The sequence below is a fragment of the Emydura macquarii genome, unplaced genomic scaffold (genome assembly GCF_026122565.2).
Source record: "Emydura macquarii macquarii isolate MOO-44397 ecotype Brisbane River unplaced genomic scaffold, CSIRO-AGI_Emac_v2 contig_2292, whole genome shotgun sequence".
Taxonomy (NCBI): Eukaryota; Metazoa; Chordata; order Testudines; family Chelidae; genus Emydura; species Emydura macquarii.
The window spans coordinates 3,467,296-3,479,569 of record NW_027132429.1 but is presented as its reverse complement, the minus strand read 5'-3'; the positions used below and the strand labels follow the sequence as shown (position 1 = coordinate 3,479,569).

At 57.4% G+C, this 12,274-nt stretch overlaps 1 protein-coding gene across 2 annotated transcripts in view; it reads right to left on the bottom strand.

Annotated features, from left to right (window-relative positions):
- The window catches only part of OLFM2 (olfactomedin 2), a 62,621-nt gene that overhangs the window by 32,361 nt on the left and 17,986 nt on the right, over positions 1 to 12,274 (bottom strand). For both annotated transcript variants that reach the window (XM_067560645.1, XM_067560644.1), the window contains exon 2: positions 1,194 to 1,343. In XM_067560645.1, coding sequence (XP_067416746.1) covers positions 1,194 to 1,343 — 150 coding nt within the window. The remainder of the gene's footprint in view (positions 1 to 1,193; positions 1,344 to 12,274) is intronic.

Below are 12,274 nucleotides of genomic sequence, written 5' to 3'. Positions count from 1 at the left end.
GACCAGCCAGGCACTCAGCACACACACGCCTGCTTGGAATGGACGTGAGCAAGCACTCGAAGAAGAACCTGCAGAGGGGAGATTTCGGTTAGATATTAGGAGAAGCTTTCTAAGGGTGAGGGGAGTGAAGCTCTGCAACGGGTGTCCAAAGGAGGCTGCGGGACCCCCTGGCTCCCACTGGAGGGTCTCCAGCAACAGGTGGACAAGCCCCTCAGGGCTGGTCTAGATTCCCTTGGTCTTGCCTGAGTGCAAGGGACCGGACTTGCTGACCTCTCGAGGTCCCTTCCAGCTCCACATCTATGGAGGTCGCTTGCTCTTTGGACAGCGGCGGCCGCCTCTCTCTGCATCTGTGCAGCGCCTAGCACAACCGGGCCCTGCTCTCTGACTGGCGCCACAAGCTGCTACTGGACTAACCATCACAAGGGTGAACTTCTGGCCCCAAGGCTTCAAGGGGGCCTAGGCCCTTCCCTGCACTCTGCAGGGGGCTGCTTTTCACCCCACCCCTCCGGCCTGTCTCTCGTGGGGAAGGAGGGCGTTCTCCACTGTTCCACCACGTCAAGCTGACAGTGATTCACACCCACTTGGCGATCACGGTCATGCACGCCACCCGCCAGCACTCCCGGCACTGCATTAATGGCGCCAGGCACGGCCGTAAAGCCGGGGACCCGCCCTCCCTGATTTGACCAATAAATACTTGATTTGCAGGTTCAGAGTCAATAGCAAGTTGGCTTCTCTGGCAGTAATAATTGCATTAAAGTCGAACAGGATGGATTTACTGCTAATCCTCCCACGAGTGGTGTCATTAGCTGAGGAGAAAGAACTCTGTCCCAGCTTTCCCCCCCGCATCTGACTCAGAGCACCAGTGACTGGACTGGGCTTTCACAGCAAAGCAGCTTGCTTCCAACACTTGCACGGGGCTGGAGAAGAAGCATTGCAGTTAGGGTATTGGGGAAATGGCGGCTCAGGACTGCCAGGGACAAAGGCATTTCCCTGGGCAGGGAATGACCAAGCCAATGCTCCACACACGTTCCCCTTGGTGCAGAGCCAAGAAGCTGCGTCAGGCCTCACGAGTGCAGGGTGCAGCTAAGACAGGCTCCACGTTCCCCTGAAGGCCGGGGTAGCATCAGTCCATGCAGAGGCAGCATAACCCCAGGTCTGGGTTATGGACGATGGAGCAAAGCCGAGTCTCTTACCTTTTCCATCAGCTGTCGGAGCTGCCGGCTACGCAGGTCTCGGGAGCAGGTGCCCTGCACTGGGATGACTGCCGTGCAGAGGCATTTGCCGTCGGGGGCTTGAGCGGAGGTGTACACTTGCCAGCCGTCATCGGGGCTTTGGAAGAGAGTCTGCAGCAGAGGGAGGAGACAGAGTCGCTCGGTGAGCCAGACTTACTCCCCAGCTGCTCACTTTGCATCACAGCCTTTGGGGAGGGGCCTTGTCTCCCAAAGGCCACGCCCACTACGCCCACCAGCTCACCCTCGGCCACGCGTTTGCTGGACCCCCCCCCAGAATTCTATTAGAGTGGGGGGCACGATTTCCTGTTACAAAAGCCAGGTTGACTCCCCCATTCCCACCACACTGCGTCCAGTAATTCTGTTCGTTGCTAGTTTCTATCGGTTTGCCAGGTACTGAAATTAGGCGTACCCGCCTGGAAGTGCCAGGCTGGCTTCTGCAGCCTGTCTAAAAAAAAACCAGTGACAGGTTACACTAGCTATTCTCCAGGCACCGGGTACAGGGGCGGATTCAAGTGATAGGTTAGATAGACCCAGGGACTCCAAGGTCAGAAGGGACCAAGATGATGATCAGCTAGTCTGACCTGCTGCACAACGCAGGCCACAGAACCTCACCCACCCACTCCTGTGATAGACCCTGACCTGTGACCGAGTTACTGAAATCCTCAAATCATCGTTTAAAGACTTTAAAGTACAGAGAATCCACCAGCAAGTGAGCCGCGCCCCATGCTGCAGAGGAAGGTGAAAAACCCTCAGAGCCTTTGCCAATCAACCCTGGGGGAAAATTCCTTCCTGAGGATCAGAGGGTTGTTCTGCTTCTTCAGATTTGATGTCCTTCAGATTCCTGCAGAAACCATCTGGTCCTTGTGACTTACTGCTCCTCAATGTCTCACTTTATTCTGAAAGCTCCTTTACTGACACGCCAGCCTGGGACAGCTCCTCGGATCCGTCCCCTAAAAAGAATGGCTCAGTTGTGGGAATCTTCGTCCCAGCCGCAGCAAAGACCATTGCAAAGAATTCATTTCGCTTCCCACCACAGCCTTGGCTTCCTGCACCTCCATCGCCCAGTGGCCCTGCCGCAATCCGAGGATCCTACCTGGGCAGGGAGGATGGATGAGAACACGTGTGCCTCAAACGTCTTTATCGTTCTTCCCAGAGCCACGCAGTCTGAATGATCCACTGAAGGTCATCTTGGCAGTGTCACTGGTGCCCACGTGGAGAAGTAGGCAGGGGTAGCGTCCCCAGGGCTTGATGAATCTCAGCAGACTTGGTCACATCCTGAATTCTAGCTCCAGGCAAGTAGCACAATTCTTGAGTTTCCCGGTCAGGACAGCAGATGGATGACTCCATCCCCGGACGAGAGAGTCCCCGACCACCACCACGCATCTCCTCCCCTTGGGAGTGGTGGGCGTGGAACCCCCATCTCCAGGACAATGCACCCCGTACCTTCCAGTCAATGGGGTCTCCTTCTGATGCCTGCCCTCAGAGGACTCTTCCAAACCATTCCCCACAGTAGTACCTGTGCAGAGAGCCTGAAAACGGTTGCTTACTTCTATCTGCATTGGGGGGTCTATGGACTCTCCACCTCCTTCTTCTGGAGGTCACACGCTGCCAGTCTTCTTCCCCACTCTTCAGTCCCCCTGCACTGCCCTTTCTGAGCCTCCCGCATGCTGTGCCTGCAGACCCAAATCGTGACTTCTACCCAGAACGTCTTGTCGACCCTGCATGGCATCCGGGAAAGCAATTTGGGTCTCGGTCAGTCTATTCCTCCTGCTACACGCTTCTTCCAGCCCGGGATTTCTAGCCCTAGTCTATGGTACTGCTCAATACAGCCCGTATCTTAAATGACTCGGACTGTCTGCTTCTTTCACAGGCCACTCCCCCACCAGCACCGCCGACCCTGTCGATATGACGCACGTTGTGCCCAGCTATTAATGTGTCCCACTGACTATCATCCTTCCACCAAGTTCCTGGGATACCTGTTATTAAATGAGGATATTGATACATCAGGCCCTCAGGTTCATCCCTCTGAGCACTTCGACTGCTGGCACGTGTAGACCAGCACGTGTCAATATTGACTTGTCTGCCTTCGTGGGATGTAAGGGATGGGGCTCATTTTCATGACTCTCTCTTCACCTCCCACCAGCACTCTATCAACCTCTATCCCCTCCTCTTCGCTAGGATACAGAGCATCCCCGCTAGTAAATCTCCCCTCAGGGACGCGTCTGTCCGAGCCGTGTGCTCTTCAGCACCTGGTGGCTTTCCCCCAGCCCTTAGTTCAAACACGCCTTTGACCTTTTTAACGTGACATGCCAGCAATCGCTTTGGTGTAGGTGGAGCCCAGCCTTCCTGTACAGGCTCCTCCTTGCCCAAAAGGTTCCCCCGTTCCAAATAAACCTAAATCCCTCCTCCCGACACCAGCGTCTCAGCCACGCACTGAGGTCCCGCAGTCCTGCCTGTCCAACTGGCCCTGCGCGCGGAGCTGGAAGCATTACCAGGTACTTGCTACCTGCAAGTTTTTAATCACAGGGTTCACGTGACTGGCAAAGTTCTCCTGGTGCTGAACTGAGTGTCTGCACCATGAGTGCAGGCTCGTCGCATCCATCACCTTCGATCCTGGAACTCCACGGCCAACTTGTGATCCTTGACATCACGCTAGGAAACATTCCTCAACCAGCCTGGTGCTGACGCTTGCCGCAGTGACTGACTGGCAGCAGGGAGGAGGGGGAGACTCGTGCCAAGAGAAGTCACGGGTGTGTTTGGCAGCCTAATGAATCAAACATTTCCTGGATACAACAGACTTCCTAGTTGCTTAGCCTCTCTGTGCCTCATTTCCCCCTGTGCACCCGGGCTGACAGCCCCACCCCCAAGGGGGCGTGAGGGTAACTACGTTCGAGATGGTGAGGCTCACGCACCACAGCGGTGGGAGCCAGAGACAGAAAATGGGGCTCAGCGCCGGACAGATTTCCAACAGAAGCTGGATTCTGCATTAGGCACCTTTGAGCCCCCCCCAGAATTAAGGAATTAAGGGTTTTTCTCTGCGCGTCAGACGGACACACACACCTCCACCCTCCGTCACTCCAAGGAACAAAGCACAAATTAAAACCTGTTGCTCCTGCCGTGCCCCAGATGGGGAACCAAGCACCCGAAGAGCCAGGCAGAGACGTAGGCGTGGGACAGGCTGGTGAAACAGGCACAATTTGCCATGACGTGCGCATCCCCCGGCCTGGCAGATGCCCACATGACAGCTGTGAGCACATGGCGCCTGTGTAAATATTTATCAGTGTGAGTGCAAAGAGATCTGTTATTTACGTACCAGCCCACCCGCCGTGCTGTGCAGCGTCTGGAGTCACTGTGGGAGAACATCCCTGGACTGGGGCTACAGAAGGATCATAATTTGTACCACAGTCACATCTGAAAGGCTCTGCGCGAGATCAGGGCCCCGGAGATGCTGGACATCACACAGAGTCCTAGCACCTTGCAGATCCGCATGGATTGGGGAGGGAGGAGGATGTGGATTTTGTAGCCCTAGCGATTCCTGCCCCAGAAAGCTCAATCGCCAATAGCCAAGGGAAGGCTCATGATCCCCATTTACAGAAGGGCTCAGAGATGCAGAAAGGTCACAGCCACGAATCAAACCCAGGTCGCCTGCATCCCAATCCAGCTCCTTGTGCGAGCACTGGGCTTGTTGGCGGGACCTGCTGCAACCTCCATGAAGCCAATGCTAGCCAGGGCCCAAGGACAGGAGCCAGGAGTGACAGCCTGGCCCCACGGCCCTGACCCTGGGGGGTTTAATCGTAACTCCCCCAGCAGGCCCCTTGGCTCTTCAATTGCTGCGTTATACTCGGCTACTTCTCCTGGTGGGGGCACAGCCTTGGGCTGGAGAAGGATGGCCATTATTTGCCACAAAAAGTTCTAAACAAAGAAATCAGAGAATCACAGAAGATGAGGGATGGAAGGGACCTCAGAAAGTATCTAGTCCAACCCCTGCTCAAAGCAGGACCAACCTCAGCTATATCATCCCAGCCAGGCTTTGTCAAGCCGCAGTTTAAAAACCTCTAAGGATGGAGATTCCCCCACTCCCTAGGTAACCCATTCCAGTGCTTCACCACCCTCCTAGTGAAAAAACCTTTTCCTAATGTCCAATCTAGACCTGCCCACTGCAACTTGAGACCATTGCTCCTTGGTCTGTCAATTGTCACCACTGAGAACAGCCTAGCTCCATCCTCCCTGGAACCTCCCTTCTGGTAGTTAAAGGCTGCTATCAAATCCCCCCTCACTCTTCTCTTTTGCAGACAAAATAATTAAATGGCTTTGACATTTTTCATGTAACATTTCCATTTTTCAAAGACATGAAAATGCTTGTTCAGGTTCAAATACCGAGCGTTCCTTTTGCGTTGGGGCTTTCTACTTCCCACACTTTCTCTGGGGACAAAAGGGGGGAGCAAAAAAGAAAATGAAACTTTTCCACTTTTTAAAAACAAATTATTTGATTTGAATCCAAGAGAAAACAAACGTTTTCATTTTGCTTTTAACTTTTGTATGAGGAAATGCAAACAATGCAATTGTTTCTGGCCAAAATGGACACGTTTTCCTAGGCCTGGCCTACGCTTACCTTCCAATTCGATGGCAGTCGACGGGAGTTACGCAAGCGAGGCAGAGTAGCTGGTGTAACTCCCGTCGACTTCGTAGCTCTTCTTCCACGTAGCACCTTCACAGCGCTGCCCACTTAGGGCGGGGTTTTAACATGTTCACTTCCGGACCGAGTAAGCAGGTCTTCAGACTGCTCAATGGACCCGGACAGATCAATCTACAGCAGCCCCAAAAAGCCGCCTTCTGCCCCAAACCAAAGCAAACCTTGCAGGTGAAAGCAATGCCAGTGCCACCCTTCCAGAGCCCCCCGGGGAGAGCTGGGCAAGTCCCTTCTCTGCCCCCAACCCCACAGGACCTTGGGAAAGTCACTTACCTTTCCCGGGGTCCCTGCTCCCTGCCTGTGAAGGGGGAAATGGCGCCGACAGCGCAGCTCAATACATGCCAAGGTTGTGAGGTGCGCAGATGCCATGGCCTGCGATAGAGTCTGCGGGACAGGACCCACCCGCTGCCCCTGGGTTTGACACATTCCTGCCTCGGGGAGCTGCTCTGGTTCCCGTGGGGCGCCGGAGGCAGGCGGAAGAGCTGGAGCTCCCCATGCAGCAGGAGGGCTGTGAGCGAGGCCAGCACTGAGCTCTGCTAGCTGGGCCTGCCCTGCTTTGCACAGTCCCGGCCCCTCCCTCGGCTAGGGCTGCAGCTTCAGTCTCTGGGCCCAATGTCCCTGGAGGATGGGCCTGGCCAGCCCTACATGGCGTAGCTGGTCTGTGCAAAGCTCTTGGAGCCGCCCTCCCCACTTCTCGGGCCACAGCCCCTCAGCGTCCAGCAGCTCCCCCGCCCTGCCCACACACGGCCCCGGCCCCGGGTACCTGGCTCCCAGGGCACAGGAGCAGGGCCGGAGGGAGGCTCCTCACCTAGGCAGTAAGAAGGCCGTAGACCTACAGGGCAGGCCCTGGCCCAGGGTTTGTGACAGGACCAATCGCCAGAGTGTTGTGCCGCGCGCTGCCTTTACCCTGGTGCAAACTGCTACCGAAGGTATTGTAGGTGTCGCATGGCACCTCGGCGCACCGGGCAGAGCCTCCCTCCCGCCCACGCTAGGCATGGGACAAACTCTGACCGAGGCGACGGGTCCTGCCGCGAAGAGCTCACCCCCTGTAGCCTCCCTCCGCCTGGCACGGGTGACAGGTTACCGGTGGGCAGGTAGATGAGGCTGTTTTACCCCACCTGCCTTTGCAGAAAGTCACTCGCAGACAGAAAACAGCCGTATTCCTGGAATTAATTCTGCACACGGTAATGGCAACTGCGTGGCAGAGACACGGTGCAGAGAGGAGCACGTCTCAGACCTGGCCTCGTGTTCCTTCTCAGAACCTTGCCTTGCCTGTCTGGGAATACAGCGTTCGTTGTGAAGCAAACGAACGCTGCCTTTGCCAGCCTGGGATGAGCAGACACAGCTCCAGTCAGCGTGGTGCTAAGAAGGGCTGCATTCCCCCAGCCACTGCTACTTTTGGGGTGGGGGGGAGTAGATCCCACAGCACGTCGAATCATAGAAATGCAGGGCTGCGAAGGAGCTCGGGGTCATCTGTCCGTCCCGCCCATGGAGGCACGATCACCCCGTTCGGCAGCACAGCGTAAGGGGCAAAGATCATCCCCCCTCGATGCGCATTCCTGCCCCCATCCCAGGACACCAGATGTGAGCGACACACCTGTGAGGAGCCTGGGAACTCTCTGCTGCCTTGGCTTGCACCTTTAAGAGCAGGGGTGCGTGTGTGTGCGCGCACACATGCGTTTGTGTGTGCATGTGTGCGCGCGCACATGCGTGCATGCAGATTTCTTCCCTTCATTCAGTTGTGGGGCCCCCCTGAACGGCCTGGGGTGAGTCACTGCATCTCTCAGTCTCCACCTGTACCGTGGGCTCAGTAATTCCACCTTGGCCATGCAGACTAACTGATCTGGGCGCACGCAGCGCCTGCAGCAGGACCCGATCTCCACTGGGACCAGGCTGCTGCTAACAACAGCCACCGCCACTACTGAAGTGTGGAAAGGGGCCTCTGAATCCCACCGGCTCTGCTAAGAGCTGAAGGGCAGAAGCAGCACCTTGGCCGTGGGTTTCCCCGCGGCGTAACTCTGCTGACCCGAAGGGAATTCGGGCTGTTTCCCTTGTGGTGAACTTCCACGCCGGGGAGAGGAAAGAGACAATGTCCCCCCAGAGCCGAACGTTCGTGTCTCCTGGTGACACACGAATGGGGCGCGACGCGGTGCCGCAGGCCCGAGGCTGGAAGGAGGAGAGACAGCCCTCCATCAAACCACAAACCCACCCTTCCCTTGTAACGTTAATAGGGCTGATGTTTCAATCGTTTCCTGTGCAGAGGTGAGCACTCCCCTGCAGGGGAGAAAAGCTACAAGAACAAATTGCTAATTTATTCCCTCTAATTTCAGGTCCCTTTGCAAATCACGGTGAGATAATGACACGCTTCACGAGCCAGTCATGCCTGAAGTGATAACGAGCCCGGCTCATCATGGGCTGCTGGATAGGAGAACAGATGCCACCCGGAGCCACTGGACCTGGAAAAATGCTTCCCTGCCTGCGGAGGCTTCAAAAATGGCACCAAGCTGCTGAGAAGTGGCCGGGAGACTGGACTGGGATCAATGAACAGCAATTATCCCCCCCACACTCCCCGCCCGCACACACCCTCCATCTCCCAAACACCCAGCCCGGATTTCTAAGCACAGACACGCCCGTCCCTTCTGCTGGGGACCTGGGCTCCCGCCTGCCGCGCTGTAGTGCAGTGCCTGCCGCGTGGTGCTGGGGCATACTGCACTGCCGCAGGGGCCGGTGTGAACGTGCTGGGCCGAGAGCTGCGCTGATTTAGGGAAGGCCGGGTGAGTCAAACCAGGGCAGACCCACAGCCAGAGTCTCAGCTCCCAGGGCGTCTCCAACCCGCTTCCCCAGCAGCACTCCGCTCTGCCACGGCTCTGCCCCTTTCCCATGACTTTGTTCTGGGTCCAAAGCCCAATCCGAGGTTTCCCACAAGTTCTTCGGCCTCCTTTCCACACAGCCGGTCCCATTTATTCCTCCTCTCCCACAACAGAGCGAGAACAACCCGGCTCCCCTCCTGTGGCAGCTGCCAGGGGGTCCCCACTCAGGCAGGTCGGGATAATGCATCTGCAGCGCCCAGCGCTGCTGGGAGCTTGGCCCCTGGGCCCTAGGGGGCTGCCTGCACGACCAGCGCAAGCGCATTCTTGTCACCTGCTCGTTACGCTCTCGTCCACCCAGGTGGAGCCTGCAAAAACACAGCAGCTCTGCTCGCATCACCTGCAGGCCACACACAGGCCCTGGCCCAGGGCACTGCCTAGCCCCGTTCTGTCCAGGCTTTCTGCCCTGCAACTAGGGAGACGGGCCAGTGCCTGGACCTGCTACTGACTCCCTGTGTGACCGTGGGCAAGTCACGTAACAGCTCCGCGACTCTGTTCCCTTGTCAGCACAAAGGGGGAAGAATCCCAGTGAAAGCCAGGCCAGTGACCCTTGCGAGGAGGCAGAGGGTGGTTCTGGGGGAGTGGGAGCTGCAGCCTCAGAGCAGCCCTGGAGAACACCCTGTGCCCCCTGCTCACGGGGAACAACAGCGGAGGCTCTCGCTGGGCAGAATTTTCCAAAGCACCATCGGAGCCTAAGTCCCATAGAATCAGGCTCCTTAATCCCTTAGGCACATGTGGAAGTTTTACCCAGTCCCCACAGAGATGCCAGAACCTCTCCCATCCTGGGAGCAGGACTGAGCTGTCTGCAGGAAGGGTCGCGGCGCTGACAGCAGCCACCGCTCAGCCGGCTCCAGCGGAGACGAGGCATTTTGGATGCAGGACAAGAAACCCAGAGTCACTGCAGCGAGCATTAACACAGCAGGACACACAGGAGCCCTGGGAGAACTGCGAACACTGCTGCTCCAGGACACCCACCGACCTCTAACCCCTGGGGTCAGAAGGGAACTTCCACCAGGTGCAGGTTAGCCCATCACGGCCTCCTGCAGCATCTCGGGCACCTTCCTCTGAAGCATCTGGTACCATTGGTGGAGGCCAGAGACCAGGCTGGATGGACTCTAGTCTGAGCCAATCTGGCAAGTTTCCACTCCCCCAGTCGCTTGCTTTCCTCACCCCACCTACGTTCACCTGCTCAGGACTCGGGGTGATCCAGGCACGTTTTCTTAGCCTTCGTGCACCACCAATTGCCGCCAGGGAGCCGTTTACGTTGCTGCAAGGTCACACTGGGCTGGCAGCGGCTATTCCCCATGGCAGCTTGTGGGAAGAGGCAGCGTGCAAAGAGGAGATGCCCCTTATCTTCCCACCTGCCTGATCTAGTCATGCCCTACACCAGCATTTCTGCACTGAACCCATTTGACATTTCATGGGTAATTCATAATCATTCATTATGAAAATCAACAGCAAACTCGCCTGTCTCAGCTGCCCCTGCACGGAGCCGGGCGGCGCGAAACGACCCGGTCCCAGTAACAAGCCGGGACGGACGATACTGGACTTTGCACGCAGTGGCTTTAAAGTCACCTTTCCCTCGGACATGGCGCAGGCTAAACCCGCTCTCCAGTCCCCGGCACAACGGCTACAAATTCACAGGCGGGGGAGCAACACGCTCCCGGGACGTGCCGAATCCCTCAGCAATGGCCGAGGGAGCTAAACAGACGTTTCCTGAGCAAGGCCCCAGGACAGGAGCAGAGGGAGACCAGCTGGGGCGGACCATGGACCATCCAGCCCAGCATCCCCCGAAACAGCTGCTGTTCCCCCGAAAGGGACCATGGTCTCAGACCGTGTCTAGGCTGGGAGTTGCCCCCCTTGCAGCCACTTTATCCAGGGACAGGGAAAGCTGTGACGGGCGCCAATGCACTGCAGTCCTCGGCGAGTCCTGACCAGGGCAAACCACAGCTGTCCTTGCCCTCAGCAGCATCACACCTGCTGGACACTCTCCTGGCCCCGGCTTCACCAGGCAGAGGCCAGGCGGCCTTATGGTTAACGCACGGAGCTGGGGTGCAGGAGACCCAGGGTCAGTTCCTGGGCGTGAAATGGGAAGAACCACCTTTCCTTTGTCTGGTGAGACACAGCTCTCGGGGGCAGGGACCTCTCTTGTCCTGACTGTGCAGCGCCTGGCCCGAGGAGCTGGGGCTTCTAGGTGCTACAACAGACAAGGCCTTACTGGTGCTTCGCGCTCCACGCTGCCTGTCCCCAGCAAGGGGGCGCGTGGTTGTGGGGCCTCTGCTGCGGGAACTAGCCAAGGAGAGTCATTCTTTTTGCTGTGGGGCTCTTGGCTTAAAGCTGCAAACTGAGCGGTTATAGCAGGGGACTGGGCTCAGGGCTGTCACACTGAACTTGGGGAGTGGGGTGGGGTGGGATTTCAGACCAGGGCCTCTCTTCTCCACCCACCAAATCTTCCCTTTGTAGCCCGTGTCACCCCACACCTGGCTGCACCATCAGCTCCTGCAAACAGATGGGCCCAAGGTCAGGCACCCTGCTGCGCATCCTGTCTGGGACCAGCGTGTGGCTCCCTTCCCTCCCAGAGAAGGGGGTCAGCTGTGTGGACAAGGCCCAGTTCTCACACAAACACACCTTGGGTGATCGGAACAGCACCAACCCCGTGTGCGGACGCTCCTGCTTCAATTCAGAGCAGGCTTTTTGTCCAGCACCAGGCGCTGCTGGGCCGAAGCTCCAGCTGCTACCACAACAGAGAGCAATAAGTCGTCACGGCTGTGCCTGCCATGTAAGGACCATCACAAGGTGCTGGGCGCTGGAATTGTGTCTCCTAAATGGGCTCCAGGAACAGCTGCACAGGGCAAGCGGCTTCCTCCAAACAGCTTCCCGACGAGATGCAACAGTCCTGCCAAGTTGTTCGCCTTTCCTGTCCTTTCCCCATGCTGCTGCTGCTGCTGTCAGGCAGAAGGTGGAGAGGGGTCGGGTGACGGCTCCCAGTGTGTTTGTGAACTCACACTGTGTGCGCACACTTCAATCCAGGCAGAAATAATCCTTACCAACAGTGGCACCGGGGAAGCCGTGTCTCCGGTAGCAACCACTTTGGAACGCAGTGTTCACTTCGCTACGACGGGTAAGTTAACACGCGGCGGGATTATCGACTGTGCTTGTCAGGGGAGAGTTCCTGCCTGTCACACACGGGCGCTGGACAACGGTGACGGGCCCTTCCTCCGCGGTGCTGATGCCGTACAAACGCCTCTGGTTGCTGAGCAGACGTGTCTCACGGACGGCATTAACCGACACGGCAAACCATGAAATATCACCCAGGCCGCGGAACCTCGCACCCCGGCCTCCGGGCTGACACTGCATGGAATCACTGGCAGGCCGGGGACGTGCGTGGTGGGGAAAGGGGCACCGACTCTTCCTGAGCCGCACGCGTGTTTGCACGCGCCTTAGGAACACAGGTAAAAGCAGGGTGTTCAGCACGCTGGGCAATG